This window comes from Malania oleifera, chromosome 8 (genome assembly GCF_029873635.1).
Source record: "Malania oleifera isolate guangnan ecotype guangnan chromosome 8, ASM2987363v1, whole genome shotgun sequence".
Taxonomy (NCBI): domain Eukaryota; kingdom Viridiplantae; phylum Streptophyta; class Magnoliopsida; order Santalales; family Ximeniaceae; genus Malania; species Malania oleifera.
Genome location: NC_080424.1, coordinates 88,444,826 through 88,460,217, shown reverse-complemented (window position 1 = coordinate 88,460,217; position 15,392 = coordinate 88,444,826). Strand labels below are relative to the sequence as shown.

The 15,392-nt window shown below is 34.0% G+C and overlaps 2 protein-coding genes across 5 annotated transcripts; both read left to right on the top strand.

Annotated features, from left to right (window-relative positions):
* Window positions 1-3,396: 3,396 nt before the first annotated feature.
* On the top strand, window positions 3,397-7,768 carry LOC131162797 (patatin-like protein 2). The gene is made up of 5 exons (XM_058119398.1): window positions 3,397-3,480; window positions 5,629-5,790; window positions 6,510-6,812; window positions 7,288-7,463; window positions 7,693-7,768. Exons 1-5 carry the CDS (start codon window positions 3,397-3,399, stop codon window positions 7,766-7,768), a joined length of 801 nt encoding a protein of 266 aa, XP_057975381.1.
* Window positions 7,769-9,223: 1,455 nt separating this feature from the next.
* Window positions 9,224-15,135, top strand: LOC131162833 (patatin-like protein 2). 4 transcript variants are annotated; one of them, XM_058119438.1, is made up of 7 exons: window positions 9,224-9,409; window positions 9,560-9,741; window positions 9,881-10,076; window positions 10,186-10,347; window positions 10,682-10,984; window positions 11,113-11,291; window positions 15,072-15,135. In XM_058119438.1, the coding sequence occupies exons 1-7, from the start codon at window positions 9,260-9,262 to the stop codon at window positions 15,082-15,084; spliced, it is 1,185 nt and encodes a 394-aa protein (XP_057975421.1). In that variant the 5' UTR covers window positions 9,224-9,259; the 3' UTR covers window positions 15,085-15,135. The 4 variants fall into 4 exon arrangements, with proteins under 4 accessions (XP_057975421.1, XP_057975420.1, XP_057975419.1 ...); XM_058119437.1 differs by lacking the exon at window positions 15,072-15,135 and adding an exon at window positions 12,481-12,748 and having other exon boundaries at window positions 9,881-10,070; XM_058119436.1 differs by lacking the exon at window positions 15,072-15,135 and adding an exon at window positions 12,481-12,748.
* The last annotated feature ends 257 nt before the right edge of the window (window positions 15,136-15,392 follow it).

The following is a 15,392-nucleotide window of genomic DNA, read 5'->3' as shown; positions in this document are numbered from 1 at the left end:
CATTTTTTTAAAAAAAAAACTGCATTTTATTTATTAATTTCTAAATGAAAAGAACATAAAATGTAAAAAATAATACATCTCTTTAATGAATACAATTTTTTTTAAAATGTAAAATTAAAAAAATAATACATGCATAATACATGCATAAAATATTTATATATAAATCTAAATTTAAATGAGTCCCGTAATATTTACATATAGAGCTAAATGTAAAATATTTAATAAGTTCATTCATCATTCATATTTTTTTAATTCATGCATTATGCATAACACATGAATCAAATATTCAAGTCCCACAATCAAAACATAATCTTAAAAAATATAACAGTTAAATATTTAGAAACAAAACCAAATTTAAATGAGTTCCATAAAAATTTACAAGATTACAATTTTCAAAAGATAATAAAAAAACTTAATTAGCCATGATTGTTTGTCGAAGCTTCTCCCAAATCATTAATCAAAAGATTTTCAAATTTGACTTCTAATTGTTCAGCTTCTTCTCTTTCTTCACTGGGATCCACTGCAATGACAAAATAAATAGATAACAAATAAGAAACAATAACAATTGACAAAGGATATGAAAGTAAATAAAATGTAAGTATTGAAATTATTGAAATAATATTGGAAGAACTCAAAAAAAAAAAAAAAATGCATACTTGCGTAACCAAATAACCAATTTCGAGTTGTTATCAATGCTCCTGCATTTTCCGGCAAAAGTGATCTTCGATATTTGTTAAGAACCTGGGCTCCAATGCTGAATGCAGATTCTGATGCAACGCTTGTGATAGGAATAGTAAGTACATCACGCGCCATAAGAGATAAATCAGGATATCGAAATCGATTATCTTTCCAATACCGCAATATATCCATTTCAGCATGTTCCACACGATTTAGCCTAGGCTCTTCCAAATATAAATCTAATTGAGATTTTTCTGTAGTAGCACAATATTGGCTTTCATAAAATTCAAATTCCTGTCATATATTAGAATAGAAAAACAAACAATATAAATATAACAGCTAAAAATAATATATAAAATAAGAAATGAAAAATTAGAAAATATAAATGAAGTTACCGAAAGCTCATCTCTAATGAGATTGTCACTACCACCAGTACCCCCAGTAGATGGAGCAGTAGATTCCAAAGAATTTTTTGATTTGTTTGCATAATCTTGGAATAGAGAGTACAACTTTTGACGAAGGAGATTTAACTTTTGCCGAGAAGTGGATGAATCAATCTTTGAGTAGCAAAACTCGACAAATTGAAGCTTGTAACGAGGATCAAGAACAATTGCAAATGCCAAAACAACACTATAACACTTCCAATATTTATCGAACTTCTCTTTCATTTTTGCAGCCATACCATTAACAATGCAGTCCGGATTTTCCATTGTTTCAAGTAAATGCAATTGAATTTTCCATATATTTGAAAAATACAAATTAGATGTAGGATAATCTGAACCCGAGAAGAGTTTTTTCATGTCGTAAAATGGCTTCAAGAAATTACAAATGACCTCAGCTCTATTCCACTCTTCATTTGACGGACAATACTTATAATTTGCATCAAGTAAAGCATAATGAATTAAAGCCCGTCGATATATGAGTGCACTTTCTATCATCATGAAAGTTGAATTCCACCTAGTTGGTACATCCAAGCGCAAACTGATTGAAGCAAGTATACCAACTCGTTTAATGCACTCTTCAAACTTAAGTTTTCTTCCTTCTGAACCCTTAATGTACTTGACACTTTCTCTAATGTTATACACAACACGTTCAATCACTTTTAAACCTTCTTGAACAATAAGATTCAAAATATGAGCACAACACCTTACATGAAAATATTCACCGCCACTTACTAAAGGTGCTTGCAAAGACAATTGACTTGAAAGAATATCTTGCATACTATCATTAGCAGTTGCATTATCCAATGTGATGGAAAATATCTTCCTATCAATACCCCATTCCTTCAATACACTAAATGTTTTTTCTGACAAAGCAACTCCTGAATGTGGGGGTGGCATGTGAGAAAAGTTAATAATCTTACTGTGCAATACCCAATTTTCATCCACAAAATGAACTGTAATGCATAAATATCCTTCAGTTGTAGGAGAAGACCAACAATCAGAAGTCAAACACACTCTACCAAAAGCACTCTGTAGTGTAAGTTTAAGTTTCTCCTTCTCCCTTTTATGTATTTTCAATACATCAGCTTTAGCAGTGTTCCTAGCAATTGGTTTAACATCAGGATTAAGATATTTATGCACATCTCGATTTCCTTCATGCTCAACCCATGAAAAAGGATAACAATGTTTTATTACAGCAATTGCCATCTTCTCACGATAAACATCTTGCTCAATTTTTTTCGCATGAAGTTTGGTTCCGTAATCCATGTGCATCTGCTTCACATCATAGTTATCACGTAATGGACAATTATTAATGTGGCGTCTCAAATTTGCCGTCCCATGGGTTGAAGCATTAGCAACATATTTAGCCCCACATTTTTTACATTTTGCCTTCTGTTTTCCATCAACATCTATAGGTAACAAATAGAATTCATCCCAAGCAGCTGATGTCTTTCTACGTTGTCTCTTTTTGTTAGTGCCATCATTGATAGAAGAATTGTTTTTTTCAGATTTATCTGAAGATGGAGTAATATTACACTCATCATCAAAATCCAAGTTTATGGTATCCATTCTTTGCAATTTGTATTATCCCTAACAAAGAATAATTTTTTGGATACGCTGGGTGTCTTGGGCTTTCGCACCAAACTAATTCCCTAATAAAGAAAAATAGTTAAGACTCCGAAAAATAATAAAATAAACAAAATAATGAAATATTTAAACAATAAACACAAATCTGTTATTGGGTGTGTGTGTGTGTGACAACAAATTATTTTTTTATTTTCTGTAGGGGAAACACAAAAAGCATTATTATAAAAATTTCTTTTATTATTACTTGATTTTCATTCTACTTAGCTTCTGAACATGGTAGGATCCTTCTTGTTTTCTTAGTTTATTTTATTTATCTACTATTTATTTATGTACTATTTATTTATCACAAATTTATTTATTCATCACAAATCCATCATGGCATCATCCATGAAACCCAACAGCCAACAAGCCAATAAATCAGTAAGTAAGTAAGGCAGTGACAGTCTAACAGATAGAGTCATATAAAGACCCTAAAAAATAAAAAAATCTTGACTCACCCCTGCAACTCACCTCTGGAGCTGATGATAGTCGCTGTGGTCACTGGTCCGTGGAGCCTGGAGGAGACCTGGAGGCGACGACTCTAGCAACTCACAGCACCGGCAGGTCCGGCAGGTAGCAGCACACCAGAGGAGAGGAGAGGAGAGAATGAGATTTGAGAGAGTGAGAGTTGAGAGTTGAGAGGTCAGAGATGAGGATTGAGGAGACTCAGGAGAGGCCGAGGGCGAGGGGTGAGAGCTTGAGAGTGGAGGCTCGAGAGCCGTGTCGTACTGGCGTGGGTTAGAGACTTAGAGCCTTTAGGCCTACTGTCTACTGAGTCTGAGTACTGAGAAGTGAGAATTGCTGAAGAGTGAAGCCTGAAGCATGATTCCGTGAAGCCTGAAGGGTGAAGGCGAAGGCGACCAAAGGCATGTGCCGTGTGCATGAAGTCATGACTGCAGTGCAGCATGCAGGTTGTAGCGTGACTGCGTGAGTCTGTCTCTGATCTGAAGTGAAGGCTGAAGGCAAGCTGGGCTGGCGCTGGAATTTGGATTGGAATTTGGAAATAAGCCATTAAGATTTAAGGATTCAAAATAACGGGTCACCCGCCGGGTGACCCGCCCAAACCCGGATAACCCGTTTATAAACGGGTTAACCCGTGACCCGCCCAAATATTAAATGGGTTAATTTCTTTAAATCCAAACCCGTTTTAAACGGGCGGATCCGGGTGACCCGACGAGTCATTACCCATTTTGCCAGGCCTAATAATTGGTTTAATTCTATTATTTGAACCAATTAATATGTATGTATTAATTATATGACTCATTTGGGTTTATATAATTATGTATGTATTAATTATGTTACTTATTATGCACACAATTTGAAATTCTATACTATGTAATTATGTAATTGATTACATAATTAATACGATAGCTCAGATATCTATATTGTAATTAAGTAAATATGGATAGTTCACTCAAATAGATACATAATTATATAATTATTAATTAATATGCATTTTGGAATTGGTTTGATCTAGATATTTCTTTAAATATATGATTATAGTATTTACTACACCTATTATTATAATTAAACTACATAATAATGCTATAACCATGGACTCTATAAACATATTATGCAGTTATAGACATTTAGTTTTAATACGTATATAATTACGCAATTACGTTTGTAGTACTTGGGTTAGTTTGGTTATTCAAACTATTTAATATGCATACATGCACATAATTTGTAGTTAGAGACAATTCATTTCAAATATATATGTAAATAATTATGCAATTATGCATGCACTAGTTAGTCTGGTTTAGTTATCTAAACCAATTAATATATACGTAGATAATTACTTGTTCAATTTAGATATGTTTATAATTATGTAGGCATATAATTGTAGTATTGGTTATACCTGTCATTTAAAATTAAATTTAATAATTATATAATTAATATTATAATTTAGAATTTTACTTGCCTAAAATTTTACCACTTTTACATCGTTGAAGCTAATATTATAATTAAGATTAAAATATTAATTTTTTTTCCACTGCTTTTACATCTATGTAGATCAGGTGATCATTTAGAGATTGATTTTGACAAAATTTTAGTATATTACTCTTGTTGACATGAAAATAATTTCTAGTAGCTAGTCTGGATTATTCATCAGCATTCGTATTTGTTGATTGCAAATAACAACTTGACAAAACCCTTTCCCTGGTATTTTGTTGGAATCCACCTCAGGGTGACGGATATTGATGTTATTCAAAGTTTATACTCTCTTGACGATCATATTTCTCGTACATTTGTAAACTTTAGATTAACTAGAAAAATATGTACTTGTAATCCTTTCATTGATATAGTGGGAGATTTGCTGGACTTCAGTTTTGTGGTTTTTCACATAGAAATTACTTGACTCTTTTGTGTTCATTTTTCCAAGTATGTTGTATGCGTGTTATTTGTTTTCTTTCATATTCATTTTTTTTTAATATGTTGTATACGTGTTCTTGCGTGTGTGTGCGTGCGCACGCGCATTGGTCAAAACAACGTTTTCAAAATTGAAAGAATATATAGGAGAAAATTGTGTACATTTCAATTATGATTAATATGGTGTCATGTTATCATATAATTGGCGATTAACACTATTACCCAATGATGTGGATGCCAATGTCAATGCCAACTGCCAAGGTTGATGTAATAGAAGTTCGGCCTCCGTCACTCTCGGAGCCCGGCCAATCTCACTTCCTTGATAATTTTATAATAAAATTAGAAAGTAATTATGATTATTTTACTTACCATTATATTTTTAAATTTAGTTTAGTGCTCCAAGGACAATTTTAATAAATATGAAAATTAAAAATAGAGAAAATATTTTGAATTATTTATTGTTTTTGTGAAATAATTGTACGAGTGTATATGATATCTATACATGATGCAGGTGAAGAAGACACCAAGTTTGGATGCTCGACTGGCTGACATATGCATCGGCACCTCCGCTGCTCCAACTTACCTTCCTGCCTTTCACTTCAAGAACTGCGACACCGATGGAAATGCCCGCACATTCAATCTTATCGATGGTGGTGTTGCTGCAAATAATCCGGTATATATAACCAAAATAATTAATAACTTCTAGTACGTATTTATATTCAACATTCAGAGAAATGCATCCCAAGTAATATACATACTTACCAGATATAGGTGCGTAGACCTTATGCATGCAAAACCAGTGTGATTACACACCTTAAATGTGTCTAGTCAAGGAAGTTAGACATCATGGATGCATTTTACCAAACCTAAATTCTTATTTTCTTAATTAGAGAGGCCAAGATTTGCATTATGGGATTTTGAAAACTTTGCATTATTAGGATAAAACCTTGACATCTATGGTTTTATTTGAAACTTCAAAAAAAATAAATAAATAAATAAATAAATAAAAATGGAAGGAAAATGTGAAAGAATTTATTTTGTTATGCTTTTTTAATTGAAAATTAAAGTAGAAAAAGAAAATAAAACATGTACTAACTTAATTTTACACATCATTAATTTTTGAATTGTCGTAATTTTCATTCTCATTAAAGCTGACTTTATTCATAATAATATTTGAGCTCTTTTTATTTGTTTAAACAAAATCTTGATGAAACAAAGCCCGTGTATAAATAGAAAGGAGTAAAAGAGAAGGACACGTTTAATTTCTTATATGAATTAGTGATGTGATAAAAGTCTTCATTAGTTTCTAACATTGTGTCTTGCAATGGTTAATATACGGACATTGCATTAATAATTACAGTGCTATAACTCTGGTGGTTTAATTAATTGCAGGCTTTAGTGGCAATGAGCCAAGTAACGAAGCAAGTGTTCGATGAAAATCCATATTTCTTCCCAATTAAGCCAATGGACTATGGTAGGTTTCTGGTGATATCCATAGGGACGGGGTGCCCCAAGATCCAGCAGAAGTATGATGCGAAGATGGCAGCCAAGTGGGGGACGCTGGGGTGGCTGCTTCACGGCGGCTCCACCCCTTTAGTGGATGTCTTCACCCAGGCCAGCGCCGACATGGTTGATTTCCACATATCCGTCCTCTTCCAAGCCCTTCATTCCGAAAACAACTACCTCCGAATTCAAGTCAGCCATCTCTCTCTCTCTCTCTCTCTCTCTCTAAATCAACATCTACATGAGAAAATGTATGAATATTTTCCATATAATTGTGTATTACTTAAGTATGCATTAAGATAGTATTTGCCAGCAGAAATTTCGCACCTTCAATTTAGATTTTGGTGAATTTAGAAAAAAATTATTATAATTTCATATTATATCTTATCTAAATTTCATACAAATCCAAATCAAAAGTTTTGGGTAATAATTATTTCAGTACTTTTGCAATTTAAAAAAATTGTGGGGAAAGAAAAAAAAAAATTTTGTGAAAGAACCTAACCAGTTTTTTATGTTTGGTTAATTGCCGAGGAATAAATTTTTCATATTATTAATATTCATTAGCAACATTCCCTTTAATTAATTTTTAGTATTTTAAAAATGAAATCTTCATGAGTGAATTGAATGAGTTTTGTATATTAATTTCTATTGAAAATTGTGAAACCAGGAGGACGCACTCACCGGGAAAGACGCATCCGTCGATGTTGCCACAAAGGAGAGCTTGAAGAAGCTTGTAAAGATTGGGGAGAGGCTATTAAAGAAGCCAATGTCATGGGTTAATTTGGAGACCGGCTTGTCCGAGCCAGTTGAAAATGGTGGCACCAATGAGGAGGCTCTCAAAAGGTATATATATCTGAAAAATAATTTACATTTCAAGGATATATAAGCCCTACATATATACATTTTTATGAATAATATTTGAAATATATGTGAGTTTATTCCAGATACTCATAGGAACAAACCCTACGTTCCCATATAGGGTTTATTGAGTTTATTCCATTGTCTATCTGAGATACTAACCAAAATACATATAAAAAATAATGAATACTACTCTTTCTTTTGCTCATTTTAGATTTGCAAAACTACTTTCCGAAGAAAGGAGACTTCAGATGACAAAGTCACAACAACCTAACAAATGCGCTAAATAACATTCACATTATTATCTCTGCAACGTACATCAATCATGCTCACTAGGAAGGAATATGCATTGACCCTTAGCTTGTCTATATATATATATATATATAAATTAATTATCCAAATAAGTTATCTTTATTCATTAAAACACATTGTAAGTTCATTTATTCTTTTGTTCTTTTTCTCTTAATCTACCCTATGTTGCCACTACAAAGTTGGGATCCAAAATTTGTATTCACGAATTATCTTCCATAATAAAAGAAAATTACAATAAATTCAATGAAGCTAAAAAGTGTTTATCTAATGTTGAATGATGTTGCCATACATGAGTCTACTAACTTAATTAGCACAACATCACCAAGGAAAGCACTTCGTAAAGCCTTGAGTCAATTTCTTTGACAATTTTTTTGACACTCAAGAGGAAGTACTGGCATTGTACGGATGATCGGCAATAGTAAATATATTTTTATCCCATTGAGATGGCAAACATAGGCGCATTTTCTTGCATGTAAAATTGAAATCACTGAAAATTTAATAAAATTTATTTTAATCAAGGCAATTGAAGTTATTAAATTCAAGTAAAATTTTAGTCGAAAATGTTTTTGACACAAAATTGGAATGATTAAAATTGTATATAATCTATTTTAATTAATTATAATGAAATTATTAAATTCAAGTAAAAAATCTTAGAGGGATGCTTGTTTGGATATAAGAGATTGGGTTTACAATGTTTTCTTTTATTTATTTACTAAAAGATATATATTGCTCATTTTATAATAGAAAAGTGCAACATTGAATAAAAAAAAACGTTAAATTAATAGTTTTTTTAATCATTTTATTATATTTATAAATTTTTTTTAATAATTTGGAGACTAGCCAATCTCGCACCATTTTGAACACTGTGGCCTGCGCCAAATTTAAGAATGAAAGTTACCTGCCTAATAAAGCACCCTTAATAATTCATTGGCATAATACCAAAGGGAACCGAATCGGTAATTTTAGAATAGCCTTTACTACCAGAGGCGACCTCACATTTATAAATTGTATAGGGCAATAAATGCTCCTTGACATTTATTATGTACAGGCTGGGCATGTACCCACTCTCAGCATCAGCCCCACGTTGTGCAGTTATCTTGTGGGCATGCTTGCTAAAATACACGGCCTATAGTAATTTTGTTGTAATACAGGCTGGGCATGGACCACTCTCAGCATCAGCCCCATGTTTTATCTTTTTTTAATGATCTTGCGATTGTCGTAACCATCACCATATTAATTAAAGAATGTTTTTCCTCTATATATGAAACATGTTTGCGACGTCAAAACGACATCATATCTTTTAAAATTTTATATTTTAGTCACTAAAATATCAAGTTAATTAATATTGAAGATTTTTTTTTCCATGAGAAAGAATAGCATCCAAGTCGAACCCACATAAAATGTAAAGAATAAGAGAAAGTATTAATAGTTTTGGGGTTGTATCTCAGGTAGCTGACCAATCTATATTCATGGAAGCAACAGCATACAGAAAGTCAAGAAGCTTTCACCTACAGCCCCCAACTTTTGGAGACCTAATCACTATTCTCAGCATTGATGGGGGTGGAATACGAGGGATTATCCCAGGAATTCTCCTCAGCTTCCTAGAGTCTGAACTGCAGGTACGTACCTATCCGCGCATGTCGATTCATCTCATTTCTTGTCTCGGTAAGGTTCGATGTTTATTTTCCGACCTAATTAACGAACTAACTCAATCTATACACAGCTAACTTGTGCTTAATTTTTTTTTGCTCCTCGATCTATCAATGCAGAAGCTGGACGGTGAAGGTGCAAGAATTGCAGACTACTTTGATGTGCTTGCGGGAACAAGCACGGGGGGTCTTGTGACGGCCATGCTCGCTAGCCCCGGTGGAGATGGCCGCCCATTGTTTGCTGCCAAAGATATCAAGGACTTCTACCTTGACAATTGCCCAAAAATCTTCCCACAAGCTTGGTAAAATTATTATATATAACAGATATTATGATATGTATTGCATGCATGATTTGAAAAAGGCATATCATCAGTTAATTAAATTTTAGAGTTACTGACATGAACCCATGTTCTTCAATTTTTTTTTCCTGGAAACAAACAGTAGTCCGCCATTTGCTTTGTTTGCAAAAATAATCAAATCTCTGTCGGGGCCAAAATACGATGGGAAGCATTTGCACGGCCTTGTGAAGGAAAAACTGGGAGACACCCGTCTGCACCAGACATTAACCAACGTTGTAATCCCAACATTTGACGTCAAGCATCTCCAGCCCACCATCTTCTCTTCCTATGATGTTCGTGTATACCTATGATCTGTTCATCCACATATATTAAGTAACTCTTTTTTATGTATTTCTTTTTCTTCATGCATTGTTCTTGATGGTTTTCATGGTTGTTCATGGTGACCAGGTGAAGAACAACAGGAACTTAGATGCCTGTCTCTCGGATATATGCATTGGAACCTCAGCAGCACCCACTTATCTCCCAGCCCACCATTTCCAAACCAAAGATCCCTCAGGAAAAGTCAGAGAATTCAACCTAATAGACGGCGGTGTGGCTGCAAATAATCCCGTATGTGTTTTTTTTTTTTTTTTTTTCTCTTCTTTGGTAATGAAATTATATGTGTGTGTTCAGTTTAGCATTTTGAAATGCTTTTCACCGTCGCAGTCAGTGTTTTCCGGGACCACTACAAAGATTTGTGTAAACTTTGCCCTCAAGCCTAACCTCTTGTTTGTGAGATCTTTCAGTGAATAATTTATTCTTCTTACTTTGAAAAAAAATAATAATAGCAATAACAATGGCTCTAACGTTGCTTTTGCAACTGTAAAACTAAATAGTTGTCCCCATTTAGTGTGCATTTCACTTCAATTAATGATCATTAATTGTTTTATATTTACTCTTTCAGACTTTACTGGCCATGGGCGAGGTAACAAAGGAGATCAAAAGGAAAAATCCTGATTTCTATCCTATCAAACCGATGGACTATGGCCGATTTCTGGTGATATCCTTGGGCACAGGCTCGCCCAAAGCCGTAGAGAAATACACGGCGGAAGACGCAGCAAAATGGGGTGTACTGGGTTGGTTGAACCACGGTGGTTCCACCCCCTTAGTGGACGTGTTCACCGAAGCAAGTGCCGACATGGTCGACGTCCACATTTCCACTGTTTTCCAAGCCCTTCAATCCGAAAAAAATTACCTTCGAATACAGGTAGACATTATATATGCACGTGCATGCAACGAAAGTAAAATAATTTTCTTCTTGGTTTGAATTTTCTTGCTAAACAAACAGTGTATTTGACATTGTCTAGATGCGTGTTGGAAAATAATGTAATGCAGGACGACACGTTAAGCAGGGTGTTGTCTTCGGTTGATGTAGCCACGAAAGAGAATATGGAAGAGCTTGTGAAAGTTGGTGAGGGATTGCTAAAGAAACCAGTTTCCAGGGTGAATTTGGATACGGGCATCTTCGAGACTGCTCCTGGTGATCAAGAATCTAATGAGAAAGCACTCAGCAGGTATTAAATCAGAGAAAATAATTAATATTGTGTTTGGAAGCATGGATTTCATATCCCATATTTAGATTTAGATGGATTTAGACAAATTTCAGTATACTTTTATATCACATCTTATCCAAATCCAATACAATTCCAAATATATGATCTCTCCAAATATAAGGTAAGAATTTTCTTTTGGAATATCCTCATCATGTCTTAGTTATAGATAGGATTGAGCCCCACGTGTTTGTCTCAGTAGGTGCAAACAAAAAATGGACTTTTGTCAAGTTTGTCCTTATGATTTATATTGAAACAGACCAAAGTACAAGTTCAAAACATATATACTTGTGGTGTTAATTACTCCTTGTAAATCAAGTAATAACTATTGGATATGTATGTATCTTGGCTACTGTATCAACTAGACACAAGAATAGATGTCACATATGTAAACTCACATATGCATGTGGGATCCGTCCCAGGACACTGCTTAGGATAGATACAAAATGTTGAATACTATCTTAATATACACACATGCTCATATTGACACTGCTAGGCTTATCAAACTATTAAGAAACTAATTGAGTCTAGTGTTCTAGTCCGACTTGGAAGAGAGTCTAAATGAGAAAAGGGTTTGCAGTTGGGGGCAAAAAAGGAATCGCAAATCAAGGGATAAGTTCATGATAACTTACTAAGTTGGGAGGCTTAATTATGTAACTTTTGAATTTTGAATGATTATAAATGTCTATAGGAAAGTTTAAATTAAAAGGTTAATTTCGGCTTTAATAACATTTCAAATTTGAAGATTATAGGAAACGTCCACCACTACATGTGTTTATGTGCCTCTTGTTTAATTTGTGTCATCTTCTATGTGGATCATAACATCACAGTTATGATAAACACAATATTAAAAGTAGGACCTGCAGAACTTGTGTCTCATATTTAAACAAAAGGCATGTGTACACATGAAGTGACCAACAATTTATGCAATTTCTACTACATGACTTAATAATTTCTCATAATTTTAATACTACATGAGGTTCTCAGATGTGGCAAATTGTGTTAGGTGGATGGGGATATTGAATTTTTAACTAGATGGGGAAAGCTAGCATTTGTGTGTGTGTGTGTGTGCGCGCGCGCGTGCATGTTTTTGTTTATATATATAATGTTATCTCATATTCTAATGTTAATATGAAACTTTATGTTCTTATAGGTTTGCTAAAATACTATCGCAAGAGAGAAGGCTCCGTCTTGCCAAATCACCACAAGGACATGCAACAAATCCCAAATAATATTCTACATTTTATTAAGACAATTCTCCTTCCTTTTTTTTTTTTAACATTACTTAGCACTGTACTAGTAAAAAAATTGTTGATTATTCTTTTGAATAGATCCTATGATCACTAATTAATTGGATAAGTTTTTATATGAACATGTTGTAATCTTTGGTGTTATATAAACAAATCATTTTTTATTGAAAATTTGATGTTAAGTAACTCTTGTCATGATGTAATACCATACATTGCAATCTTCTATGTTTATCACGATAGGTTATGATTGTGACGAATGATAGTCTTAAAGCAAAGAAAAAGGCGCATACACCATATCTAGCATGATTTCATTATATGTATATATTTTATTAAATTAAGCACTATTTTGTATAAATGACAAAATGAAATAATATTAGATTTCATGTATACACTGGATTTACCTAATATTTTCTCCGTGGAGTAGAGATGTGAGGGTAGTGATAAAATAGTGAAGAATTGTAAGGGATGGAAGAAGGGATCCAAGTTGCCATGCATGGCTATGGACATGTGTCACTCCTTCCCTCCTCGAAGCAACGGCATGAAACCAAGTACTAGATTCACTCATAAAGTGATAACAAGATGTAAAATTGCAACTATAAGTGCAAACCAAAAGCATAATTTGACATTGAAGAACACTAAACAAAATCATAAAGGTTCAATCATGAGGACAAGATCCAATGCAATAAAACAACTTTATGAAAATTTATAACACTAGAATATTTGTAACGATCCGAATAAATATGAAATTTAAATAATAAAGAGAAAATGAAATACCCAGAGGACTTGTCGATGAATACAGGGGATTCGCCAACGAGGGCTTAAGAAAATTCATCGACGAAGATAGAATTCGTTGACAAGGGAATACCGAGAGGGGTTTTTGAACCAATTGAATTTCGTCGACAAAATTATTGAAGGACTCGTTGACAAATGACGTGGCTCATTGACGAATCCTCTGCTCTATAAATATCAAAATCCAGATTTAAAATTCATCATTAAGCAAGCTTCACTCCTCTTTCTCCTGCCTTCGATTTTCTCTCTCTCTCTCTCTCTCTCTCTCTCTCTTCGATTCCGAGCCAAATTTACGCCGGATCGACGATTTGAAGTCACCACGACGCTCCTGGCGAAGTTCTCTCCAACTCTACCAGAGTGGATTGTTAGTAAAAGTTAGTTGGAAATCATCCCTGAGTTGAGGTAAGACTTTTTAAGTCAAATTTGGTCTTGTGGTAATTATAAGAAATGATGTATGCATGAAAAGACTGAAATTTAATACTGGGAGTTTTCATTTTCAGCGTATTGGTCGGGAAATCCTACGGGAGTTAGACTAGTTTGTTTTGGGGGCTTTCTCAGTAGTTAAGTAAGGGGATAAACTAAGGTAGTTCTTTTTGAGAAAATGTATGTATATATAGTATTTGATTTCTGAAAAGTAAATATGCTTATATATATATGATTTATATTTGGAAAAATACTATTTAAATGATGATATGTTGAATACGTGGAAAATCCATTAAACGTGGCATGAGTATAAAATGTTATGGAATACTATTTTCTGGAATGGGATTATGATATGGATTTTTATAATGGGAAAACCGGTGTACGGGCCAAGATTTATATATATATATATATATATATATATATTTGTGTTGCCTGTGTATGGGTCGTGCTATGATGTGAGTTGCCAAAGTACGGGCTGTACTATGATGTGATTTGCTGGCATACGGGCTGTGCTATGATGTGATTTGCCAGTGTACGGGTTGTGCTATGATGTGATTTGCCAGCATACAGGTTGTGCTATGATTTGTCGGCGTACGGGTCGAGCTATGATAAAATATGTAATACCGGCGTACGGGCCGATGATTTTAATGATATACGTATATATGCAAAATGATATGATTAATGTGAAAATTAATGATATGAGATATCCATGTATCACATTTTCATTATATGTATATGATATCAGAACCTGGTTGACTTGGTCTAGGCTAGCACTGGCACGATACCATTGCTATGTGTCCATGGTCTTCGTGATCATGATATTTGTGTTAACGTCACTGTATAGAGTGGTGCGAAATTGGATGGTTGATATGGTTTTTAAGAAGTGTGTGATCGCCCTTGGTGTACGAACCAGGTCTGGCAGACCCATCGGACTTACAGACTGTATCATTGACTTGGCAGTGGTCGGCCAATCATTGCCAAGTCCCGCCTTCGAGCCACACAACCCAGTCATGTGGGGGTAATACATAACAACAGTCAGCTAACCTACTAGGAATGTTTTATGTTATTATTATTTTATGAGATGAGACTTGTTTATGAAAATGCAGTATGTTCTGCCATGATTTGATATATATATGTTTTCCCAGATTTGACAACACAGTTATCGGATATGTTCTGTATGGTGTATATATATAACACGGAATACTCATGTTGCCACACACTAGTATTACTTTATTTCCCTTCCTATGAGGTGTCTCACCCTTAAATTTTATAAACTTTTCAGGAGCCCCAGATAGGAGAGCGGGAAAAGCCCCGCTGATTTAGAGCAATTATCTACCATTTTTGAAGGGTAAGTTTTGTAGGGACAGTTAGATTTTAGGGAAATGTCCCTAGATCTTATTTTCTGGGATGTATATATATGGAATTACTGTGGATATAGTGACTCTGGTATTTGTGTAATGAGATGGATGTTTTGTGTTTATAATACTATGATTATATGTTTCCTACTGCTTAGGCTTCCGTGTTGTGTTCTGATTTGTCCCTGGTACCCACGGGTCCAGGTGTATTATGATCTGCTGAGTTAGGAATTGTAATATTATATATA

Bases quoted from the DNA above. Each gene is read 5' to 3' on its own strand.
- LOC131162797 (XM_058119398.1), top strand. From the start codon at position 3,397: ATGAGGATTGAGGAGACTCAGGAGAGGCCGAGGGCGAGGGGTGAGAGC. The intron at 5,791-6,509 runs GTATATATAACC...AATTAATTGCAG, and splicing joins GTGTTGCTGCAAATAATCCG to GCTTTAGTGGCAATGAGCCA. The intron at 6,813-7,287 runs GTCAGCCATCTC...TTGTGAAACCAG, and splicing joins ACAACTACCTCCGAATTCAA to GAGGACGCACTCACCGGGAA.
- LOC131162833 (XM_058119436.1), top strand. From the start codon at position 9,260: ATGGAAGCAACAGCATACAGAAAGTCAAGAAGCTTTCACCTACAGCCC. The intron at 9,742-9,880 runs GTAAAATTATTA...GGAAACAAACAG, and splicing joins AAAATCTTCCCACAAGCTTG to TAGTCCGCCATTTGCTTTGT. The intron at 10,077-10,185 runs GTATACCTATGA...CATGGTGACCAG, and splicing joins TCTCTTCCTATGATGTTCGT to GTGAAGAACAACAGGAACTT.